This window comes from Hemicordylus capensis, chromosome 1 (genome assembly GCF_027244095.1).
Source record: "Hemicordylus capensis ecotype Gifberg chromosome 1, rHemCap1.1.pri, whole genome shotgun sequence".
In the NCBI taxonomy this organism is placed as follows: Eukaryota; Metazoa; Chordata; class Lepidosauria; order Squamata; family Cordylidae; genus Hemicordylus; species Hemicordylus capensis.
This window is the reverse complement of record NC_069657.1, coordinates 370,628,217-370,654,648: the sequence shown is the minus strand read 5'-3', so window position 1 is coordinate 370,654,648 and position 26,432 is coordinate 370,628,217. Positions and strand designations below refer to the sequence as shown.

Here is a 26,432-nt window from a genome sequence, read left to right as displayed (position 1 = left end):
CAAGAGGATAAATTATATATCAGACGAACATATTGGTAGTAACAAAAGGGTGGTGTGTGTGACAGAGAATTATGACGTTGATTGCAGCAGCCCCAGTTGGGGCAGGAGGTACTAAAAACAATTCCTTATAATTCAGATGTGTTTTGTATCTGGTACGGATAAAAACTAATATACCCTTGCCTTTAGCAGTGACTAATGAACTCACAAGTTAACCATCAAAATTAATATAAACTTGTACCATTGTATTTGTACAATTTCCTAGCTAAAAACAGCAAATGTTTGTTTATTGGAGTCACCTTCAATTTTTGGCATAAGTGATTCTAATTGATAAGAAGGAAACAGATATGAGGAACAAAGAAGGCCAAAAAAAAAAAAAAGTTTCTGCTTTTACATAGCAATCTTAAGTGCATTTATTCAAAACTAAGCTCATCTGAGTTCAATGGGACTTACACTCCCTAATACTGTAAGTAAGTGTGTTTAGAATTGCAGACTAGTATAACTATAGAATGGTTAATTTGAACAAAACAGGTATTTCAATTTAACCTCCTGGAAGCCAGCTTCCTCTTCAACTAGAACTGTATTTTAAGTAACCTAGTCCATCTATTATATATTTTGAAGAATTGGTTGGTTGGTTGGTTGGTTGGTTTGAAATATAGTTATATTTCTCAATACCTACAGATACCAAATTTTGCATGAACAATCCTGCCACTTACATTAGCTGAATGCACTATACCGGAATATTCTGGGGGAAAGGTTTAATTAATTAATTAATTAATATTTTAGAAGAAATTAGGGATCTATATATATAATTCTCCTGGGTGTGCCTTTAGAACGTGCGTCCCAGCAGCCCAGCTGATTGGCTGGGCTGAGGGGGCGCCTGATTGGCTAAGGCGCACCCAGGAGAATGCAAGGAAGTGGCGGCAGGCCTAGCCATGCAAGGTGGCGGCTGGCGGACCCAGCCCGGCTGCAAATGTGAGGCGGCGGCGGCCCAGCCCAGCAGCACTGTGGTGGTGCAGGAAGAGCGAGGCAAGTCAGGGAGGGGCCGCCTGTCGGCAGCTGCCAACCGTGGGATCATGAAAAGCCATTAGTCACTAAACCCAGAGTCCCTGTGTATTAGTCACTAATTCACAGTTAAAACTCTGGGTTGTGCTTTCCGCATCTTCCTGATCCCTCAGGTCTCTGCTCCTCGGTTCCTGCTTGCTCTCCCCCTCCCGGAAATGTTTCCACCATGGGGTATTTTAATCTTTCTTTTGGGGGTAGGGGAACATGATTCTAGGGGTTACATGAGTCGTGACCCACACAGCTCATCATCTCCATCCCAAACAGAGACGGTTTCAAAAATCAAAGCGCAGGCTAGAAGAGCCGAGGGTGAAGCTGCTTTATACTGACGTCAGACTCTGCATTGAGAAGCAGCATCAGTCAGGTCCTAAAAGAGAGGATGTTTGAAAGGGAGGACTCGCCCTGCCTGTCGCCTCCGCCGCTCTTTTCCCTCCTGCCAGGGAGATAGTAGCAGGGGCGTAACAATAGGGGGGCAGGCAGGGCACGTGCCCTGGGCGCCACTCCGGTGGGTCACGTGTGGGGGGGCGCCAAAAAGTGGCCTGGATCGCTGAGTGTGGCGGTGGCGGTGGCGGATCGCCCACCGAGTGCGGCGGTGGCTGGTGGCGATTCAGCGGCGGCGGATCGATTCGCCCGCTGAGTGCAGCAGAGCAACGCCGAGGCCTGCCATCTGGCCCAGTGTCGCTTCCCAACTGCACAGGCGCACCTGCGCAGTTCATAGAATGAACTGCGCAGGCGCGCCTCGCAGTTGGGAAGCTACGCTGGGCCAGACAGCAGGCCTCGGCGTCGCTGTGCACTCGGTGGGCGAATTGATCTGCCGCCGCCAGTCACCACCGAATCGCTGCCGCCAGCCACCGCCCCACTCAGCAGGCGATCCGCCGCCACCGCCGCCGCACTCGGCCGGCGATCCGCTGCCACCACCGGCGCACTCGGATCGCCGCCACCGCCGCGCTCACTCCACGGGGCGCCGGCGCAGGTATGTGGGGGCCTGGGGGGCAGGGGGAGGGCGCAATTTCAGGGGCAGAGCTTGCCCTGGGCGCCATTTCCCCCCGTTACACCACTGGATAGTAGCTAGGGGAGAGGGGGCCCTGTTCACCCCTCTCTCTTGCAGCCCTCAGTGAGGGAGATAACGAAGAAAATAAGGAGGGTTGGAGCTGGGGGGGCGGGCTCTTTAAACCCTTTTGCTCAATTATAGCTACACCCCCCTGCCTCCTGCAGAACATTCTCCTCTTGCAATCCCCCTCCTCCTTTTCTTCCGCCTTTAAACTACATTATATAATTTATTCCCTATAAAGTTATGTGTATTCCTCTTTGTATAATCAGATACAGACAAGTATAAATGCAGAACAGAATCGCCAATCCAAGTGGTTCAACCAAAAGCAGTATCTCAAGTCCACCCCCCACCCTAAACCAAACACACCAAAGCAACAGGCAGCTCGCCAATACCGTTGTCGGGTCTCCTCCACCATTACAGCGCAGAGGGGTAAGAGAGCGTGGGGCAGAGGGAAAGGCAAAAGAGCGTGGGGCAGAAGGGAGGGAGAGTGGGGCAGGAGGGGGGGGGAACAGCCAGCCCCAAAGACTGCACAGATTCTCTGTGCGGGGTCAGCTAGTAGAATCATATTTTAACTGCTATTGTTCTCAATAGATTAACACTCCATAATCAGAAATAATTCTAAAATGACATAGTGCCCAGAGAAGTAGAAGAGCTTTCTCAGATTCAAATTTACTATGATTCAAATTTACCATATATGATAATTATTCAATAAAATGAATAATGTTTTAACTTGGAAACTTATCAATTTCAAACTGTTCTTTTAGTTCCCTTTTGCGAGCACATTAATAAAAATTATATGACATATTTAATTTCTTGAACTTTTTTATAAATCTAATCTAGTTATTATAAATCTAATTATTAAAATTGTAATAATTTTAAAAACTTGTTTTAATAATTTTATTATATTGTTTTTATTCTCAAGTATTTTAATTTGTGACTTTTAAATATTTTAAATTTCGTACACCGCCTAAAGATATGCATATCAGGCGGTATAAAAATATGATAGATAAATAAAATAAAATAAAATAAATAAATAAATAAATAAATAAATAATGTACGCCAAATTACTTTGCCCAGTCAACAACAGGCGTCACTTACTAGTGTTTATTAGCCTACTTTCCAGTAGGCTTATGAGATCACCCGGCATTCTGTGTGTGTGTCCGTGTGTTCCGCCCTATCAATTTTGCAACGCCTGGACCAATATGAACAAAATCGGGTACAGTTGTAGGGACACATAGGGACACCTCAATGGCATAGTTTGTGGTGATGTCATCCACCCCGATCCAAGATGGCGGATGTGTAAACTTTTGAGGTGTAAGTGGGCTAACTCGTGAACCGCCTAACTGATTTGAACCAAATTTGCTACAGATGTAAGGACACATAGGGATGTCCAAAGGGTGTGGTATGTGTTGATATCATGCACTCCAATTCAAGATGGTGGCCATGTGAACATCTGAGGCGCAAGCAAGCAAATTTGTGAATTTGTGTGTGATTTGTGGGTAATACTTGGATATAAATTTCTTCAATGCAGTAAGAAAACTTCAGTTATAAGGAACACTTATACAAAGGCAAAATAGTGTACTTCCTACATTGCTAGTTGAATATGGTAGAGTGTTTATTATTCATATGATAAGATAACACATGACCAGTGTTCTCTCTAATCCCCCCCCCCCCATCTTAGTGCAGAATGAGTTTTGTTCTGGGCAGGAGTATCAAGGCAGTGTGTGCGCACAAGCATTCAGAATAGAGCCTTCCTGATTCAACCTGAGTGGGATCTAAAATTAACTGAGCAGACATCAGAAAACTTGTGAGCACATGCACACACCTTAGAGGTGATGTAGATGGGGCTCGTACACATCAGAGGGAACAGTGCACATGACTGAAAACTCTTCCAGACAAAAACACCAATCCCAAGGTGCGCTCCTTATTCCTTAAACTTCCTTAAATTCTGCAGGCTCTATAGCAACCCCTCTCCCCATCCCTCCCAAAACCAATCTCCTTGGAGGAAGAGTGGGATATAAAAAATGTGCATGCTGCTGCTTGGACTTGGGGGGGTGGGGGGTGGGCGCAATTTCAGTGCTTGCCCTAGGCGCTGTTTTCCCTAGATACGCCTCTGGAATCACTTCTCCTCCACTTCCTGGTTTGTGGTATGCTGTTTTCCAAATAGTAACATTTTTTGGTCACACATGAGAGATTTGAAGGTATGTCTATACCAGTTCATTAACATAGACTAGGGGTGTGCAATTCGGGTTTTCGGGTGATTCGGCTCGGACTCGAGCCGAATCACCCCTGTTCTGTTTTGTGCCCGAATCTGGGTCACCCGAATCACTCTTGATTCGGTTCGGATTCGGATTTAATCCGAATCCGAATCGATTCGGGGGGGTAAAAAGGGGCCCAGGGGCAAAATTTTGGGGTGGGGTGGTAGTGCCCAATGGGTAGAGTCTACCACCCCAATTTCAGGGGGATTGGGCAAAATCCTGATTTTTGGTGAATTTTTAAAGTTTTAGTGACTTTGGGGCAGTTTGGGGGCATAGCATGGGATTTGGGCAAAAGGAGTGGGGTGGGGTGGTAGTGCCTAATGGGTGCAGGCTACCACCCCAATTTCAGGGGGATTGGGTAAAGGGCTGATTTTTGGTAAATTTCTGAAATTTTCATGTCTTTGGGGCAGATTGGGGCAGAAAGTGGGGCCTGGGGCAGAATAGTGGGGTGGGGTGGTAGTGCCTCATGGGTTCAGGCTACCACCCCAATTTCAGGGGGTTTGGACAAAGGGGTGATTTTTTGAGAATTTTTGAAGTTTTGGTGACTTTGGGGCAGTGTGGGGGCAGAAAGTGGATCTGCCCCAAAATAGTGGGGTGGGGTGGTAGTGCCTCATGGGTGGAGGCTACCACCACAATTTCAGGGGGATTGGGCAGAGGGCTGATTTTTTGAGAATTTTTGAAGTTTGGGTGTCTTTGGGGCAGATTGGGGGCAGAAAGTGGATCTGCCCCAAAGGAGTGGGCTGGGCTGGTAGATAGTGCCTAATGGCTGGAGGCTACCACCCATGCCCAATTTAAGAGTGATTGGGCAGAGGGGGGAATTTTGGTGAATTTATTTTTATGAGGTTTGTCTTCATAAGGTGAAGTGTGCTAAATTGATTACTTCCTCATATTATTCATAGTAAAGGAAAGTGTGAAAAAGTGAAAGTGGGGTCATGAGAGTTGTTTAATTGAAAAAAATCTCATTTGCTATGATAGAATGAGAATTCACACCTCAGAAAAAACTTCTAAGGTGTGAATTCTCATTCTATCATAGCAAATGAGATTTTTTTCAATTAAAAAGCTCTCATGACCCCACTTTCACTTTTTCACACTTTCCTTTACTATGAATAATATGAGGAAGTAATCAATTTAGCACACTTCACCTTATGAAGACAAACCTCATAAAAATAAATTCACCAAAATTCACCCCCTGCCCAATCACTCTTAAATTGGGCATGGGTGGTAGCCTCCAGCCATTAGGCACTATCTACCAGCCCAGCCCACTCCTTTGGGGCAGATCCACTTTCTGCCCCCAATCTGCCCCAAAGACACCCAAACTTCAAAAATTCTCAAAAAATTAGCCCTCTGCCCAATCCCCCTGAAATTGTGGTGGTAGCCTGAACCCATGAGGCACTACCACCCCACCCCACTATTCTGCCCCAGGCCCCACTTTTTGCCCCAATATGCCCCAATCTGCCCCAAAGACATGAAAATTTCAGAAATTTACCAAAAATCAGCCCTTTGCCCAATCCCCCTGAAATTGGGGTGGTAGCCTGCACCCATTATGCACTACCACCCCACCCCATTCCTTTTGCCCAGATCCCATGCTATGCCCCCAAACTGCCCCAAAGTCACTAAAACTTTAAAAAATTGCCAAAAATCAGCCATGAACCGAATCACCCGAGTTTTTCGGGTCCGAAATTCGGGTGATTCGGCTCGTGCCCAAAAAATATCGGGGGACATCGGGGGTGATTCGGTTCGGCCCCAAATCACCCGAAATTGTTCGTTTCGATTTTTTGCACATCCCTAACATAGACTGTGATATCCACAATTTGTATCAAACTGGCCTCATATATGCTGAAAAGTGCACCTGACTTATGACCAACCTGTAGCATTTTATTTTTTTGGACAACATATAGCCATATTAGTATTAGAAGGCTGAAAAATTACCAAGTTGAAGAAAAGCACATGTATCCACTTTCTTTACTGAAAAATAATATGAGCAGACAGAAATCTTGCAGATGCTTTGAGATTATTATTTTTGCTTTACCTTATGAGTCCCAGGCAAGACTTCCTGTAAGTATTTTCTTTGACTAGACTGTATTTTGTACAGTTGTACACATTCAACACTAGTTGCCTCCATGATGAGAAATTTAAAAAAAGACAGTGTGATTTTTACCTTGAATGTGTTACTACACAATTCTTCCCATGAGGCTGTTTTTCTTCTTCATTTTTTAGTGTTACTTTGTAGAAAGGCACAAAATCACTCCTGAATTTGTGTGTGTGCATGTGTGGAATTAAGCACATTCACTACCCACAATTCTGCAGCCCATGACAGAGAAATAATAAAATAAAACCAACACTGCACTATAGCTGTGAAAAAATGTCCATGAGTTAGCCAAGGTGATATGGAGCAAATTGTTGGTGGTAATGCAGAGATTACATATGGAAGGCTTCAAAAATCTACCAGTGCCTTTAAAGCAGGGCTGCTCAACTTCAGCCCCCAGCTGTTTTTGGACTACAGCTCCCATAATCCCCAGCCACAGTAGCCAATAGCCAGGGATTATGGGAGCTGTAGGCCAACATCTGCAGGAGGTCCAAAGTTGAGCAGGCCTGGTTTAAAGTAACATATAGTTTGACCCTTAAGCAAGTGAATATAAATTATAAGATTCTAGCAAAGTCCCATTGGTGTGAGGGACTGTATTTCCATTCTCTTAAAAAAAAAAAAAAAAAGTGAACAATTCACTTGAAAAAGCAGAGGAAGTGTCATTGTTGGCACTGTAGTGGCAGCTAAACTGCCCCCTCCTCACAAGCTGGTGATTCCAGTGCCAGGGAACAAGGGCACAGTTTGCTCCTGATTCAACCATCTTTAGTATCCTAAATGTCATTCAGTAGGAGCCACTGACTTTGGTGGGAGAAGAGCTGAGTAATAAGTGAGAGGGCAGCCGTTTAGGGGAAGGCAAATTTCTGAGCACAGAGGTTCACTGCCTTCCCACTTCATTCCCATTCATCTCATACTGGACTGCTGGGGTGCATATCTGCTATAGGAGAAGGAGGTATGCCACTCCAGCCCCCCTCCCCCCCGCGCGCGCGCGCGCGCACACACACACACACACACACACACACACACCTAAAGGCTTGGTGGGAGGGATGGAGCACTCCAGCCTTTCCCCAACTATATATCTGCCCATACTGATCACACTCACTCCTACCATCACTGGTATCATTGCCATTGGTGCAGCAAGGCATAGACCCAGATGTGCTTTTGCATTTCCTAAATCTGGCCCTACCTTTGTCCCACTGAGCACAGCCTGAGAAGGAGTTAAGAAATTCTTTCTGCCACCCCAACCCAAAGCTGTGTTTAGGAGCATGGGGGCAAAATAGGCAATGGTCTGATACCCAGTGTCAAGGACAGTGGGCCAGATTTGCCCTGTTGCCCTAAGTGCTTTACTCTTTCTCTAGAAATGAATGACTGAATGGGAAATAGTGTACTTATGAACACTACTGGAACAGAAGAGAAACTTGCACCCAGCTACCCACCAGTGACTCCAGTCATTAAGAACCAAACTTGCTTCTATTTGTATACCCCCATCCCGAGTTGTGTTTCTTGATCATGCTACAGTGTGATGAAACATTAGGAAACTGGCTTTTATATATAGACCCTAAGCGAACAGCAGAGCCATCTGGACCAATAATAGCTATCAAAGCCAAGTAACATAATGCCACCTTTTAAAGAGAATGAGAGACATTTTATTTCTGATCAGCCCTTTTGTGAATGACCTCAAATCAAGAAAGAAAAAGGACACATTGAAGGTTGCTGGAAGAAATGCAGAAGAAGGGAAGAAACAAATACGGTGGTATAATAACAGAGAAGAAAGAAGAATGGTGGAAGGTTGCACATAAGAACATTGGCTGACGTCCAGACTAAGTTGCTTGATGGTACTACTCGTGAGTTATTCAAAAGGATTGCTTAGTTGCAATAGAACTGTTAAGAAATTATTTAATCTGGATGTCAGCCTTTGTTTTTACTTAAAAGGAATAAAGCTAAGATGTTCTATTTACAACAGCAGCAGCAGCAGCAGCACTAATAATACTTAGATGTTTTACCACTGACCCAGATCACAGGAAAACATCACACTAACCAAAACTAACAGATTCAAAATTTGTTGTTGTATTTCACCATTTACTGGGATAAAACCATACCACAGCTATTTTGTTGCTAAGAATAGTGGCGGACATGATGAAGACAATTACTTAAAATAGTCCCATTGCAATTAAAGGTTAATAATTTCAGTGGAACTACTCTGAGTAATATTCCTCATGTCAGCCAGTCTCATTAACATGTCTTCAACAATATTTGTGAAATGAGACCTCTCTGTCCTAGGCATGATGTATTCCAGTTTGCTCCAAAAATATGACACATGGACCCTACGCATGTTGTGAAAAGGCCAAGGCTTTCATTTTAAACTGTAGTAAGCCTCTCTTGCCTAACAATATTAGATCTCTGCAGCATGTCAATGCTCACCCCAGTTGTGGCCTAAGACAACACATATATACTCAGTCTTCTGAAGTTCACTTTATCCTTAGAGAATAAACTATACCCTCAAGTATCAGCCTACCATTAGAGGACTTCTCCAGAAAGTTACACCAAGTATATGGGTCAGTTAACATAATCCCTCATTTACTTAACAGCCAACATTGAAATGATATCATCACTGAATGGTAACCTTAGCAAGTCTCAGTTTATCCTTGGCATCTGTCCTTCCTCTCTGTTCTCTTCTTTGCACCCCACCTTTCATTCCCATACTGCATTTATTATTATTTCTCCTTATCTTGCTTTTTTAGTTCATCTTACCTATTCAAATCTCTGCACGGTGTTCTGCAAATGAATATTTAAGATGTAACCTGGTTTTGCTTCCATGTATATCAGTAATATGACTCCTTAAAGAGCAGGTCAGGTTAAATGCTAATCCCTGTGAGCTATAATTAGTTTCTACAATCTTAGTGAAATACAAGGCCATTGTGATAATGCTAAGAAACGATTAAGGCAGGTACAGTTAGTAGATATCGCCGTCCGTGCCGAGCAGTTTCCTATGATATCAAAATGCTGCCAATTAATTCTTCAGCTTTAGCTGGATATATGAAAATAAATGTCCTTTCACACATTTTAATTTGATTTGCCCCATTCACTGCAATCACACTGTAAATAATGCACAGGAGAGGATCCTTCTTTTAGCTACAGTGTGGTGATGCATGCCTCTCTCTAACTTGACTAACATTAACTCTCTAATGTTGAAGTTCATTCCTTCTGCAATGTTCCTTCATTCCAGTACATGGTCTAAGGACACATGATACAGCCACCTTCTGAAGCTAAGCAGGTCTTGGTATGGCCAGTGCCTGGATGGGAAACCCATATGTGCTACCTTTGGGGATTGGGCCATAACTCAGTGATGGAGCATCTGCTTTGCATGCAGAAAGTCCCAGGTTCAATCCCTGGCATCTCTAGGTAGGGCTGGGAAAGACTCCTGCATGAAACCTTGGAGAAGCTGCTGCAGTGTAGACAATACTGAACTAAGTAGATAAATCGTCTGACTTGGTATAAGGCAGATTCCTATGATCCTAACTGGAGGTGGAACTAGATGTTACAAATCATAAAAGGTTGCAATCTGAAGCAGCAGCACCTTGTTTCCTTCTCTTCTCTCCCTTGTAATGTCTAGGGATACAGAATATAAGTGATGACCTCACACTATGAATTTTCTCCATGATTCTGCTTCATTGGCTGCTTCTTAAAGGGGTGGATAAACTCATGGGGTGAAGGTGTCATGTCACATGCTGAGTGTCCCTAGAAAGTACAGGAGAGAACAAGACACAGAACTGTCACTTCTAGAAAGCAGCTTCGAATGAAGTGGCTTACACTAGAATCTTGTTAGAAAGCTTACTCCCAGACAGGGGCGTATCTAGGGGTAGGGCAGGCAGGGCACGTACCCCGGGCGCCACTTGAAGGGGGGTGCCATTTTTCTAAAATTAAAAAAACATTAAAATGGCTGCTGAAAACAAAATTGCCACCGCGCATGCTCAAATGGCCTCTGTGAGGCCCTAGGCCATGCCAGGCCTCACAGAAGCCATTTGAGCATGTGCAGTCACCATTTTGTTTTCAGTGGCCATTTTTAAAAAATATATTTTTAAAAAAATGGCCACCGCACATGCTGAAATGGTCCCTGCACAACAAAAGATTTAGAAGGGAACAATTTGGAGCTCCCAAAATAGGGAGGAGAAGCTATACTTTAAACCCACCCCCCAGCTGTCTGTTTGTTTTTCTTGCTGGCTTTTTTTGGGGGGGGGGGCAGCTATTTGATCCCTTTGCTGTTTTGCGGAACTCTTTCCCTCAAAGTCCTGCTACTTCTCTGCTCAAAATAACTTCCCAATCTCCTCTTGCCTGGCAAGGTTCCAAATGCTGTTACCATGCTCATACATGTGTGTATCTATGCTTTTCGACTTACCTGGGAAATGTACTCAAAACTGAACTTACAGGTGAAACTCGAAAAATTAGAATATCGTGCAAAAGTCCATTAATTTCAGTAATGCAAATTAAAAGGTGAAACTGATATATGAGACAGATGCATTACATGCAAAGCGAGATAAGTCAAGCCTTAATTTGTTATAATTGTGATGATCATGGCATACAGCTCATGAAAACCCCAAATCCACAATCTCAGAAAATTAGAATATTACATGGAACCAAGAAGACAAGGATTGAAGAATAGAACAATATCGGACCTCTGAAAAGTATACAGTGTACTGTGCTTGATTGGCCAGCAAACTCGCCTGACCTGACCCCATAGAAAATCTATGGGGCATTGCCAAGAGAAGGATGAGAGACATGAGACCAAACAATGCAGAATTGCTGAAGGCCGCTAATGAAGCATCCTGGTCTTCCATAATACCTCATCAGTGCCACAGGCTGATAGCATCCATGCCACGCCGCATTGAGGCAGTAATTGCAAAAGGGGCCCAAACCAAGTACTGAATACATATGCATGCTTATACTTTTCAGAGGTCCGGTATTGTTCTATTCTTCAATCCTTGTCTTCTTGGTTCCATGTAATATTCTAATTTTCTGAGATTGTGGATTTGGGGTTTTCATGAACTGTACGCCATGATCATCACAATTATAACAAATTAAGGCTTGACTTATCTCGCTTTGCATGTAATGCATCTGTCTCATATATCAGTTTCACCTTTTAATTTGCATTACTGAAATTAATGGACTTTTGCACGATATTCTAATTTTCCGAGTTTCACCTGTACAAGCATGGATTGCAAATGGACCACTCTCTGGACAGAGCAAGCCAACATTAGGGTATCCCAGCAGAAGAGAGGGAGTGAAGGCTCTAATAATCTGGAGGTTGGCAGGCACTGGAATGCGGTGGAAAGATAAGAGGTACCCCACCACAGGGGCTCAAAGATTTTGGGCCACCCCTAGCATTTATAAATCACATGTTCTGAACTCTGCAGGGACAGAAAAGTAGTATGGGGAAGGTCTGTGATGGCGAAGGCAGTGGTGAAGCAGTGAGTAGTAAAAGGGTTAAGCACCTCCTTTCTGTCACATCTCTACTCCAAATCATCTCTTCCCACAGCTACTTTTTTTCCAGGAAAAGCAACAGTTGAGCTTTTCTTACACCTATACATGTGGAACATGTACTGCTTTTGACAAACTATTAGCTGCTAAGGTCTCCTGTCTTAGAATTTGTCATGTTTTTAGCTTACTTGGCAAACTAACTCTAACTTGGCAAAGAAGCATCTTTTAACATGGTGATTCTCTTTATTTAGCAGGGGGAGAGTAACTGGCCCTGTCCACCCCCAGCACAGTACTTTTAGACTGTGAGCCTTTTGGGGACAGGGATCCATCTTATGTCTTTATTGTTTCTCTGTGTAAACCACCCTGAGCCATTTTTGGAAGGGCGGTATAGAAATTGAATGAATGAATAAATAAATAATAAGTTTCAGGCAAATGCTGGTTTCTGAAGCACAATATGACCATGAGGATCTTTGTGGAGGCAGAGATGGAGCTAAAAATCTGAAATATGTAAAGTGAAATCAGGCTCTAAGTTAAAAAGCATAATGTGCACAATATCTCAGTCTTCAGTGTTGCTTAAGCTAGGACCTCCTAAAATATGATCAAATATTTGAAAGATGATAGAAATGTTTTACAAGGCGTTAGTCTAAAAACATACATTTGGCTAAGCAAGCCAGTACATTCTTGACAAAGGAGTTATGTTAGAAGATAAAGTACATTGTGTTTAGTGTTTGACAAATCAGAGGAGGAAACACAGCTAGTCCCATAGTCCCACATTCTCAACTATGTGTTGCTGTGATTACATTTCTAAACAATAGATACTGTGTCAGTAGACAGCAACACAAACAATAGGCCTTTTAAACAAAATATCAGTAGGAAGAACACACAAATTAGTCAACAAGGGAGCTGGATTAATTCTTTGCATTTTTTCCTGTGATGATATTCTAGAGTTTAGTAGAAAGGATGTTTTGTTTATCCCCATCTCCATCCCACAGTGTGTGCGCTTTTGCCTCTCCCTTTTCATCAATGAGGAATTTCTGTCTGCCTGCACCTAGCCTGACCAGCAGTCAGCTGGGTCCTGAAGATCACTGAGCACTACTATTTTACTCTCACTTACCATTCAGTCTCTTTCCCAACAGCTGCAAGAGCCATGCTGCTTCTTTGATCTGGAAGACAAGCTTGCAATATCTATAGCAACCAGTAAGATATTGGCCTACCTTAAAAAACTAAAATTGCCTCCCCACAAAAGGAAAACTCAATACAGCACTCAGCCAAGAAGCCCCAACTCAGCACTTCTCTCAACTCTCAGGATTACCAAACTGCACAACGTGTGGCGTAATCTACATTGCCCCCTAGCTGATTAAATTCAAAAGATAGCAAGCTACAAAACTGTTAATGTTGTGTTATTTTATTGAAAATGAATGATGACAAATTGCTCTACAAGATTATGAATGCTCACAAAAGACCACACACAAAAATCAGATAAAATTGCATTCCCCATGCCTGATGATTTTCAAGAGTAAAATAAGAAAGTGGGTAAAAGGTAGGGATACGGAGACGGGTACAAGAATTAAGAGGGTACTTGTACTTAAGAGTGTGATGCCAATGTAAGTTTCCCTTAAAGTCTGAAAGGGCAAAAATGTCTGAATTTTCAAGATTCCCAAAGTTAAATAAGGAATGTAAATTGTGACAAAATACATATGTTTTAGAATGTCACTCACCATATCTATCGACAATATTTATTTATTTATTTAGGAATGTATATCCTGCCTACTTTCCAGAGAACTCAAGGTGGCTTACAAAATAGTACAAAAAATACAATAAAATACCAAAAAAAAAAAAAACCCAAAAAACCAACCCCACCAAAAACCTCAAACCCCAACACCCCACAAGTTATCTAAAAGCAAAATGAAATGAAACAACCAGACAGCTAAAAGTCCACTCACTCACGTATAAAAATTCTGAAAAGGCCTGTTGGAAAAGGAGCATCTTGAACTGATGTTTGAAGCCAGATAAAGCGGGGAATATACAAATTTTAGAGGGAAAGGAGTTCCAGAGAACAGGGGCCATGCATCACTTGTTCAGAGGACAAGGCCTGCCATGCATCACTTGCAGCCAAACCTCAGATAGCTGTGAGCCTCTCTGCAAGATGTTATGGGCCAGGCAGATTCTTGTAGGGGTAGGCAGTCTTTTGAGTATCTTGGCACTAAGCTGTTTTTTTACCAGCTTTCTGGTAAAAAAAACCCCACACATATGTAGAAAAGGGCAACTTTAAAAGAACATACAAGTTGTTAAAAATGGCCACAACTAGTTGAAGTCCAATTTAAAATTCACTAAGTTGAAGTCCCATAAAAGCATAGTAAATACTCTATAGAAATAGCAAATTCATTACAATGTGTGAACTACTCATCCACTATGCAACTCATTAAGATCTATTAATATATTGCCTACTGATAATGGGGCACATAGATAGATGCCTCTGAAAGCTTCCGTTAAGGGGGGACATTTGGGGGTGTTGGGAAAGGCCACCAGGTGTGCCCAAAAATGCTAGCTTTGGAGGGGTACCTGGGCTTTTCTCCCCTAGAACCAACCACACCCAAAGAAACAGAGAGCACATATACTCCCCCCCCCAAGAAAACCATTCTGACAAGACCCTTTCAACCCTACATTTCACCTTCCTGCTTCTCATTAGTGTCCTGTCCCTTCCTCACTAATATAGCACATCAGATTTCAGATCTGATGTGATGGTTTTGTTGCAAGTTCCACTTGTAATTGAAGAGCTCAATAATTAAATTCATAAATTGCTAAAAATGAATGTGTGTCTTGAAAATGTTATAGACAGGCCAGATGCTCTAACCTTATACATACTTTATGATAAGAGGTGCTCTTACCCCTGGACTTCTCGGCTGAAGTCCAGGGCCTCCACATACCCAGGGGCCTCCAAATCCTCTTTAGTCTGTCCCGGGTGGTGTGGTCACTATGCCACCGGCCTGCACTGTGCCGGACGTCCAAGCATGACTATGATCTGTGCTGGTTGCTGAGCATGACCTCTGCTTTAGAGACAAAGGGGGGAGTGAGGAAAGAAAAATGTGTGATGGGAATATGTTAAGTTGTGTGTTGAAATGTTTCTAGTAAAGCATATTTGCATAAATATATCTGTTTTATATTCTTACATTCTTGTGAGTTAAGTTGCTGTTTATTCCCTCAAGAATCCACATGTTAAAAAATACTCTGTGTGTGTGTGTGTGTGTGTGTGTGTGTGTGTGTGTGTGTGTGTGTGTGTGTGTAGGGCAATGATGCCTAACTTGCAGCCAGGGTGTGTGTGTGGAGGGGCAGGGGCATCCAAAGGCCTTTAGGTCTTGGCTCCCAAATTGCCTAGGTGTTCCTCTGTTTATGAGCAAGCCCCATTGGGTACAATAGCTCTAACTTTTGAGTAGACATTTTGAGTAAGATTGCGCTGTTAAACATAACTATAGGCAGGTCAACAAACTGTGCTAGTCGTTAGCAGAATTCTTCTCAGAGCATGTAGTTTAAGCCAATTCAAAATTTAAATGCATTAATCAATGCATAATCTTAAAGTGACCAGCAAGTCTTCTATATTAAGGCCATTTCTGCTCAATAAATTTCACTACACAACATAGTGCTAGAAACTGTTCCAGTCCAATAATTTACTGCATGATTCCATCCTTATAAATTTTGTCCTTTGGGCATTCGCTGTTCCTTTTACAACATAAAAACACTCCCCAGTGAGTTGATTGCTTTAACAATGTACCAATTTGCTCTTTGGCTTATCAGAACTTAATTGATTTCAGTGTCACAAGGAAAAGAAACTAGTGAAACAGTGTTTTTCAAACTTTATTCCTTCTGTTTATGTATTTAGATTGCTTTATATCCCACCCTTCCATCAAACATGGTCTTTAGGATGGTTTACACAGATAGAAAAAAATCAATGAACTAATCAGCAATTTAAAATGGTAAAAATAATCAGTATTAATTTACTATTAGGAGTCTGAGAAATCCACGATGCAAATTGCACAGATGCAAATTGCACAGAATAACAGCAGGAGAAACTCAAAAGCTCTAACACCGAAGACTGGGGCAAAAAGAATGGATTTTGTCTGGCACCTAAAAAAGGTCACAGGTGGTGCTGAATGAACATACCAAGGGAGGGAGTTGCACAAGTGGGCTTCTGGTAGCAACACTGCCACTATCACCACACACACAGCAGCTGCCCTATGATGCCAGGAGGCCCCTTATGAGACCTCAGCTGACTCTCAGGTTCATCTGGGAGAGAGCAGTCCTTCAGATATCCTGGTTGCAGATTGTTTATGGCTTTACAGGTTAAAATTAACACTTTGAAACTAACTAGAAGCCAGTGAAGATCTTCTTGTACAAATATGCTCACTTCAGCAAGTTCTTAGCTTCTGAACCAGCTGAAGTTTCTAACGTCATTGCAAAGGCAGTCCCACATATAATAATCAAATGCATTGATTAATGCATTTTAATTTTGAATTGGCTTAAACTACATGCTCTGAGAAGAATTCTGCTAATGAGTAGCACAGGTGGTTGACCTGCCTATAGTTATATGTTTAACAGCGCAATCCTACTCAAAATGTCTACTCAAAAGTTAGAGCTATTGTACCCAATGGGACACATTACTAAGTGTCAGTTGGGCATGCCCAATGCAGTGCTGGCTGATCTCCCTTCCAAACTGTGCCACGCAGCCCCATTTGGGATTGAAATAATGCCCTTGCGTCTGCTATCAGATGCAGGGGGCATGTCTGGGGCCGCGCTCATGGCCCCTGATTGGTGGCAGCCTGGGTTCTTTGAACCAGTTCGCCCAATGGTGGATCTGCCCCTGGTTTACAAGCCAAATTCGAAGCACACAAAGATGAGGTTGTGGGGTGCGCTGACAGACATCATTTGGAATGCTCTTTTAAAGAGTGTGCTACATTTCATATTTTGTTCAGAGGAGTCAGTGTAGATTATGCTACTTTCATACCAACTCGTCACCAAACACATATTAAGTGAATAAAATTATAGGGTGGGTGCTTTGTTAATGTATGAACAGAAAGCAAACACTGCAATTAGTTTGTTTGGAGAAAATAATTATAGTGCTCATGTTGTAATAAGCACTATCAGAAAGGTTGCAAAGCACTATGAATGCTTTCTCACACTCATAACATGCTGATAATGTCATCCTTCTATTTCAGTTATGATAGGTTTTTTATTTCAACATTTGCCTTTAAAACAAGCTCATACTGAGGAGCACCCAAGACCTAGGTACACATGACAGGCAACACAGATTTAAAGCCACCTTGTTATATAATAATAATGACAAAGCTAGCAACATTTTCTCCCTTTAAAAATCAAGAATCTGCTGACCAATATCATTAATTCCAGATATGCAGGTTTTAGGACTGAGACTAACTCAGTAACCATGGTGAATGATGTGCATCTGGAGAAAAGGAAGGGGAGTAAATCACCCAGTTAGAATCTAGACCAGGCATCCCCAAACTGCGGCCCTCCAGATGTTGCTGAACTACAACTTCCAGCATACCCAGCCACAAAAAATTGTGTCTAGGGATGCTGGGAGTTGTAGTTCAGCAACATCTGGAGGGCCGCAGCTTGGGGATGCCTGATCTAGACCATGGAGAGCTGGTCTTGTGGTAGCAAGCATGACTTGTCCCCTTAGCTAAGCAGGGTCCACCCTGGTTGCATATGAAAGGGAGACTAGAAGTGTGGGCACTCTAAGCTATTCCCCTCAGGGGATGGCACCACTCTGGGAAGAGTAGAAGGTTTCAAGTTCCCTCCCTGGCTTCTCCAAGATAGGACTGAGAGATATTCCTGCTTGCAACCTTGGAGAAGCCACTGCCAGTCTGTGAAGACAATACTGAGTGCTCTCTCTCTCTGTCTCTCTCTCTCTCATTTTTTCCTAATCCAGGTATCACAGTGGTATCCCTGAATCTGTTTCTGCAGACTGCTATGAACTGGATAAGACTGAACCTGAATCCAAAAATGTTGATGGCAAACAGTCCAGCTGACTGAAAATATATGGCTTAATTTATTTTAGATGGAATTACATTCTCCCCCCAAAATCAGATTTGTAGTTTGGAGGTGCTACTGGATCTATCTATGCTTCTGGATGTTTAGATGATGGTCATGGCCAGGACTATCTTTCTCCTGATATGCGGATTGTGCCCCTCCTGAAGGAAGTATCTGACCAGTGTCAAGCATGTCTTGGTAACTTCTCGGATTGGCTGCGAAACTTGTTTACTGAGTGTGGGGTAACACCATAAAATACAGAGTACCATTAAGATCAACATTACACCATCATTTCCCACTGTCTTTTGGAAAAATAACCTCAATAGGTACTTCTTTGCTTACTATGGCCTTTTCAGAATCCAATTCTGAAGATGGATCTGAAAAAAATGTTTTTACATAATAAAGTGATTCATTGGTAGTGGTGGGGTATGCACAAATGATTTATTCTCCCATGAATTCTACATTGTGAATTAATATTAAAATGTGCAAGTACAGGTGGCTCTGGTTATTCACAGGGGCTCCATTCTGGCCTACAACTGCGGATAACGAAACCATGGATAATGAAACCTTACGTCAATGGGAATTGGGTAGTTAGGTTCCGGAACGCAAGAAAAATAACTGAACATACAGGGGGAAAGCAAAAATAAGGATGCAGCACAGCACTGTACCTTGGCCATCTTAGCTCTCTTGCTCTCCCACTTTCCCACTCTCCAGCTCCCCCAGCACTGGAAGGTCACTGCTCCACCAGTAATGCAGAATTCTGAAGTGTTTTCACCCCACAATTGAAGTCCAGCACTTAGCAGCACAAGCCCCTTGGCCTGGTTGGTTGGAAGGTTGGTCAAACAGACAGCACAAAGTTAAATTGAATTGAATTAAACAAAAGTAGAGGAGTTACCTTACTCCACTGCTGGGGTTTGAAGCACTCCAGCTCTCTCCAGTCCGCAGTAGCAAAAATCAAAAATATAATTCAGAGAAGTTAACTCGCTGCACCAGAGGAGTTAACTCACTCCAGCGAGGTGGTGCTGGAGTTCACAGCACTCCAGCTCCAGTCTTCTGATGGGTGCACGACCAGGTAGCAGAAGAAGGCCCTGGAGAGGCAGACCTGCTGCTGGTATTGTTCTCCTCCTCCTCCTCCTCCTTGAAGCTGTAGAAAGTGAAGGTGTTGCTTTCCGATGATGACTGTGTGGTGCTGGGTGTGGCTACCTTTTCAAGGTAGCTGGTGATGGTGCTTTGCTTGATTTTGCTTTGCATAACCTGGTAGGTGTCCTTATAGGGTTGCAAAGCATCCTCCAGCTGCCTTTTGAACTTGATGCTGCACTCCATCAGGGGATCAAGTTGAAATACCTTGTCAGCCAAGGCAGTCCCCAGTTACAGAATCTCAGACAACCTCTTTGTGGTGAAGGATTGGGGAGCATGTCCTCCTCTTCCTCCTCACTCTCAGGAGCTGCCTGTATGATATCCTCCAATTCCTCCACTGTCAACTCCTCTTGATTGGTTCAGAGAAATCCCATCACCTCTAAGAAGCTCCACAGGAATGGCTCAAAAAGTCTCCCAAAGGCTTGCAAAGGCTCCACAGAAATAGCTCCAAAGATCTGCCAAAAGCTCCAGAGCAATGCTCTTAAAGGCTCCAATGTCTCCCTAAGGATGCCAAATGCCACCCAAGGTAGGGATGTATACGGAACCGCAGAGCTGCAGTCTGATGATGGTGGGGGTGGCTCTTTAAGGGTGGGGGAGGGTGCACTTACCTCTCCTGCCGCTTTCCCCCCACCAGCGCTCTGTATATTTCCCAAAATTCATGGGGCGGCAGCGTACCACCCTGCTGCCCCTTCCCCTGTTTTTGGCCGGAAATAAGGAAGTAATGTGTGTCTGCTGCCACGTGCGTGCCCGCTGCGCACGTCACACATCACACACGCACGTTGCATGCATGAAGTGCGTGACGTGCGATGAGTGCAGTGAGCGCACGTGCACACAGTACTTACTTATTTCCGGCCAACAACGGGGGAAGGGGTGGCAGGGAGGTATGCTGCCGCTCCATGGATTTTGGAGAATATACAGAGCGCCGGCAGGGGGAAAGCGGCGGGAGGGGTAAATGCACCCTCCCCACCCTTAAAGAGCCACCCCCACCGGAACCAGATTGGCAGAACCACTGGTTCTTCAAACCAGTTCAGAGGCCCATAAAGGGCCTTCGGACCAATTCTGTGCACATCCCTAACCCAAGGCTGCCAAATGCTACCCAAAATGGTTTTTAGAAGCACAACAAACTAAAAATAAAAATAAAAATGCAAAGCACTCCACCATCCTCCTTGAAACCCATGAGCAAGAGTGTGACCATATAAGTGAAGTACATGGACTGAAAACCATGGATATGTGGAAATGCTTACCACAGATAATGAGGCTGGGTATATATTGCCAGATACATGAAACCGCAAGTGCTGAAACTGCAGATAACAAGGGCCATCTGTATTCTGTTGTCATAACTTTTAAAATGGCAAAGTTTCATTGGAAAGAATTTCTCAGGTGACATTTTATTTTTTATTTACAAAATCTGGTAAATATTTTTAAAAGTTGAATTTTGAAAGTAAATTATTATTATTTTTAAAAAATTATCATAGCAACAACACTGACATTAAACCTTTCAGCTTGTCAGAATACATATTTGTCTTTTCTCCATATATTCCCGTTTTACTATCTTTCCTTTCTCATTATGTTTTATTGTTGTCATCTGGTTAGTGACTGTAATAATAATAAAGGTTCTGATTCTGATTATTTCTTTTCTGAGGCCAACTATGAATACAATCTATTCTCTCTCTAACAACTAGGAGTTTGCAGAACATTTCCAATGAAAATATTCTGAATGAAACTTAGTTCTAGTCATTTCATTGAGAAGCACAAAACAAGTGGTGGGGAAATGGAGAACCAGTTCACAGATTTAAGAAAATAACAAGTTTATTGAGCTTTAAAAATCCATACTGAGATCCTGTAGCATGTCCCTTTCAGCTTAACTCCTATTATTCGATACCCAAGGAGGATTTTGTTCTAATTCCTCAAGATATCTTAGAACTAATTCCTAAAATAGTTGGATGGCTGGTTGAACTGGTCCTCATTGGACAAAATTTGACCTTGATTGTAAGGTGTAGTTCTAAGATCAAAATATTATTTGGTATTTTAAAGACAGAATTCTTGGATTGAAACATGAATCTATTGAAAGAGATCTATTCTTGTATGCTTTGGGTCATTTTATGGGAACAGAAGACAAGGACAAAAGGGAGGATATAAGCTTTTTACTTGAAAGCGGTTTCCACCAACCTTAGAAAATCACAAAGATAAAATCCACAGAATGACAAGAAATGTAGAAATATCTTTCTTGCACCAAGATTAATATTAAATGCAGTAAATGGGAATTCAGTGTGAGGGATATATTATAGTTACACACACACTATAAAGGATATCTACATCCCCTACCACAAACAAAACCAAGCTCTGTACCCCTTAAATTCACTAGATAACAAGTAGTGTATAAAATATCAGATCAAATGAAAAACCCACATTAATAAATACCTTCTTAGAGATGCATGTTTTGCTTTGCTTCACAGGTTTTGCTTCTAGCACAAAGCAAACTATTTTAAAATACAAATAAAAAATATCTGTTAATGAATCTATATCTTACAAAAGGGAGTAATAGCCTACTAAATTGTATCTCCCATCAACATTAATTTCTTTTCAGCTCAATGTGTTGTCTTTGCTCACATAAAATTGAAGAATAATTCAGTTTGATAACTCAGATTTGTTTTTATTACAAACGGGTAACATAATTATAATTCCATTATAACATATCTGCCCACAAACATGGCCTGGCTCTTCCATGAGGTGTACTGAGGCAGTCACATCAAGTGTAGGATTGGGGGGACCAGACCTACCACCCATCTCTGCTGACGACTGCTGCGCTTCCTTTTCCTCACTCCTTGGATTTAAAAAAGAAGAGGAGAACAGAATGGAAGTATGGAGTAGACTCGGAAAAGAATATTTGCCAATGTATTAATTAGAAATGGAGAGAATATTTTGGAGGATTGTTCTATTCATTCTATTAACCATTTTGGAGAACTTTCTTTGCCAAGTCTACTGTGGAGAAGAGGAAAGCAGTTGTTACCAACCACGCTCGTCATGCCATTTTGGAGTGCTTCAGTGCAGACATACACCTTGGTAATTTGGTGGGAACCCCTCCGCTGGATTCCTCCCTGGCTGCAAGTTAAGCATCATCCCTATACACACACACACACACACACACACACACACACACACACACACACACCATGACACATGTGGTATTTTTAATATATGGGTTCTTGAGGGCACAAGCAGCAACTGGCCGCACAAGAATGTAAGAATATACAACAGTATATTTATGCAAATATGCATTAACAGAAACATTTTGACTCACAATTTAACACATTCCCATCCCACATATTTATTTCCCCACTCCCCACTGCTGTCTCTAAAACACCTGGCACAGGACATAATCACACTTGGCTGCCTGGCACAGTACAGGCAAGTGGTAACCACATCACTCAGGACAGCTTTGGAGACCCCCAGGGGGTGTGGAGGCCCTGGGCTTTGGGACCAAAGTCCAGAGGTAAGAGCACCACTGCTTCAGGGTACCTCTCAAATGTAGCCTCTTAGCCAGGGCTGCTCAACTTCGACCCATCTGCAGATGTTGGCCTGCAACTCCCATAATCCCTAGCTACTGGCCACTGTGCCTGGGGATTATGGGAATTGTAGTCCAAAAACAGCTAGGAGACCTAAATTGAGCAGACCTGCTCTTAGCCATTCTCCCCTAGACTGCTTTTGGAAGAGAAGATCTGGCTGCATTTCAGATAAAAGGTCGTTCTGACAAGGTGAATGGATGATACCTTTCAGGGCATTTTGCAAATGATTGAAACTGACTAAAGGAAATGCCCTTCTCTGACTGCATCTGAGCATAGGTAGAGAGAGATGTGGGGCAGACCCAAATAAGAGATGAAAAGAGACAAAAGGGGAAAGAATGCTAGCACTCTTCCTCTCATGTAAGATGACAAGAAGTTTCAAGGCTAAAAAAACTTCTCACCTAATTTCCTGCCAGCTGTTATCAGAAGATTGAGTAATGCCAGACAGCATGATGAGCCCCCTCCTTCTTTATGAACATCTCTTTGTCTAAAGGAGCATACAAGGGAGCCGCCCTGACATAACCTGATCAACACCCAATATTCATGCCTTATTTGGAGCAAGACTTCTACAATCCTAAATATTCTTGAAGGAGGCCCATTACTAGACTCCTTCATTTAAGTTTCTCAGTCATGCCTCAAGGCATGTTTTTGCCTATAACTCCCCCCCACCCAAACTCAAAATGGCACCTTGCTCTTCCCACTCAGTTGTGCTCCTGCACTCTTGTGTTCTTGCCACCCAGAGAGATAGATCCCTACCTAGACACAGATAGCTGTGACAAACGGCTTTGCTCTTTCTCTCCCTTTTACCCTCCAGCTTCTTTCCCTTCCCAGTACTGATAACATACCTCAAGCTAAACATCCCCTTTTCACTTTCTGTACCCCTAATAAAGCAACTCTTTGTTTTCAATAACACGTTGTCTACCCTCTTACATTCCTTCAAGTGCATCCATGTTGTGGACACATTTTCTCACAGGCAAAGGTAAAGTGTGCTGTCAAGTCGATTTCAACCCCAGGCGCCCACAGAGCCCTGTTGTTTTCTTTTGGTAGAATACAAGAGGGGCTTACCATTGCCTTCTCTTGCACAGTATGAGATGATGTCTTTCAGCATCTTCCTATATGGCTGCTACCTGATATAGTGCCAGTGGGGATTCAAACCGGCAACCTTCTGCTTGTTAGGCAAGCATTTCCCCACTGTGCCACTTAAGGTGGATTTTTCTCACAGGACATTAAGTATTTTATTGCTGTTGATTGGTCTGCACCTATTTGACACTAATTTCCCTTACCTGAGGAAAGCATAGCCATGGACCATGATAGTTTGTTTGTTTGTTTGTTTGTTTGTTTGTTTGTTTGTTTGATTTATATACCGCCCTTCCAAATGGCTCAGGGCAGTTTACAATTAAAACAAACCACTACAAGAGCTAAAACAAATTAAAAACAATAAAACAACAATTAACAATTTAAAAACATTTAAAAACAACAATTAACAATTTAAAAACATTTTAAAACAACAATTAAACAATTACAGTGATTAAAAGCCCCAAAATCGGGTTAGAATATTAAAACAGATTTAAAAACCTGGAGAGCCAGGCCAAACAAATACGTTTTAAGAGCTCTCCTGAAAGCTAATAGAGAATTCAAACTGCGGATTTCCACAGGGAGCACATTCCACAGCCCCGGAGCAGCTATAGAGAAGGCCCGCCTCCGAGTTGCCACCAGACAAGCTGGTGGTAACTGGAGATGAACCTCCTCAGATGACCTTAACGTGAGGTGGGGATCATGCAGAAGAAGGCACTCTCTAAGGTAACTTGGGCCTAAGACGTTCAGGGCTTTAAAGGTAATAACCAGCACTTTGTATTTTGCTCAGAAACATATTGGCAGCCAGTGCAATTGTTTCAGAATAGGCGTAATATGGTCTCTCCAGGTTGCCCCAGAGACCAATCTGGCTGCCGCATTCTGAACTAACTGAAGTTTCCGAACTACGTACAAAGGCAACCCCACGTGGGCGCATTGCAATAGTCAAGCCGGGAGGTTACCAGCTGGTGCACCACTGTTTTGAGGTCATCCTCCTCAAGGAATGGGTACAGCTGAAGCTGACAGAAAGCACTCCTGGACATGGCCTCCACCTGAGAAACCAGGGTGAGGCCTGGGTCCAGGAGTACTTCCAAGCTGCGCACCTGCTTCTTCTGGGGGACTGTAACCCCCTCCAGCACAGGAAGATCTAACTCACTCCTCAGATTCTGAGCCCCCCCAATGAGCACCTCTGTCTTGTTTGGATTCAGTTTCAATTTGTTATCCCTCATCCAGCCCATTACTGCCTGTAGGCAGGCATTTAGAGAATGAGTGCCATTTCCTGAAGATGAAAGGGAGAAGTAGATTTGGGTGTCATCAGCATACTGATAATAAACAGCACCAAATCTCCTGATGACCTCACCCAGCGGTTTCATGTAGATATTGAAAAGCATTGGTGACAGAATGGAGCCCTGAAGGACTCCATATAACAGCTCCTGCTTTGATGAGCGACTGTCACCAACCTCCACCACCTGGGATCTAAACACTGCAGAGCAGTGCCCCCTATTCCCAACTCACCCAGGTGACCCAGAAGGATACCATGGTCGATGGTAACGAACGCCACCAAGAGATCCAAGAGGACCAACAGAGTCACACTCCCTCTGTCAATTAGGTCATCCATCAGGCTGACCAAGGCTGTCTCAACCCCATAGCCCATTCTAAAGCCAGTTTGAAATGGGTCTAGATAATCAGTTTCCTCCAAAACTGCCTGGAGTTGATCAGCCACCACCCTATCAATCACCTTGCCCAACCAAGGGAGATTGGAAATTGGCCTGTAACTGTCCATCACTAAGGGATCCAAAGAAGGCTTCTTAAGAAGTGGTCTAATCAATCCCTGCTTCAAACAAGGGGGCACCCTACCCTCCCTCAGCGATGCATTTATGATATTAACTAGGCCATCTCCAACAATCTCTCTGCTAGATCGAAGCAGCCAGGTCGGGCAAGGATCCAGAGAACAAGTGGTAGGCCGTACCACCCCAAGCAGATTGTCCACGTCATCAGGAGTCACAGATTGAAACTGATCCAGCCTAACACTGCAAGAGCGATCGCGGGATACCTCCCACACAGACCCTGCAGAAATAGTGGAGTCCAAGTCGGCCCGAATACAGGAGATTTTATCCGCAAAGAACCCACTAAAGGCGTCACAGCAGAGTATCTCCGGGAGCTGATTTGAGGCAGAAGGAGCGGAAATTATACTTCCTCACCACCCGGGATAACTCTGCCGTACGTGTCCATGCAGACTTCTTAACAGAATGGCCTAGAGCACCTCTTTAGAAACACTCTAGGCCAGTGACTGACCAGTCAGTGACTGACCAAGAGACAGATCTTGGAGTTGTGGTGGACAGCTCATTGAAAGTGTCAACCCAATGTGTGGCAGCTGTGAAAACAGCAAATTCCATGCTAGGGATTCTTCCTTGTTTACACAGTCAGACAGGTGTTATTGACTGGTTTGTTTTATCCAGACATCGAGTCCTTCCCAAGCACCTGGGATGGCTGAATTTTATTGTCAATATTGTTGTTATTGTTATAGATATCGTCGCAGAATATAGGCTGTTCCCAGTAAAGTTGCTTTTTGTAATTGTCTGATGGTGATTTCTGTGGCCCCTATGGTGTTGAGGTGCTCTTCAAGTTCTTTTGGAACTGCACCCAGGGCGTCAATGACCACTGGGATTATTTTGGTCTTTTTCTGCCACAGC

The 26,432-nt window shown here is 43.2% G+C and overlaps 1 protein-coding gene across 4 annotated transcripts in view; it reads right to left on the bottom strand.

The window, feature by feature from the left end:
- PACRG (parkin coregulated) overlaps positions 1 to 26,432 on the bottom strand; it is a 387,264-nt gene that overhangs the window by 96,889 nt on the left and 263,943 nt on the right. The window contains exon 5 of one of the 4 annotated variants that reach the window (XM_053295394.1): positions 21,835 to 21,929. The exons of the other annotated variants lie outside the window; for them this stretch is intronic. Within the exon in view, the coding sequence (XP_053151369.1) occupies positions 21,850 to 21,929 (80 nt within the window). The 3' untranslated portion in view covers positions 21,835 to 21,849. Of the gene's footprint in view, positions 1 to 21,834; positions 21,930 to 26,432 lie in introns of those variants that run through there. 4 annotated transcript variants of the gene reach the window in all.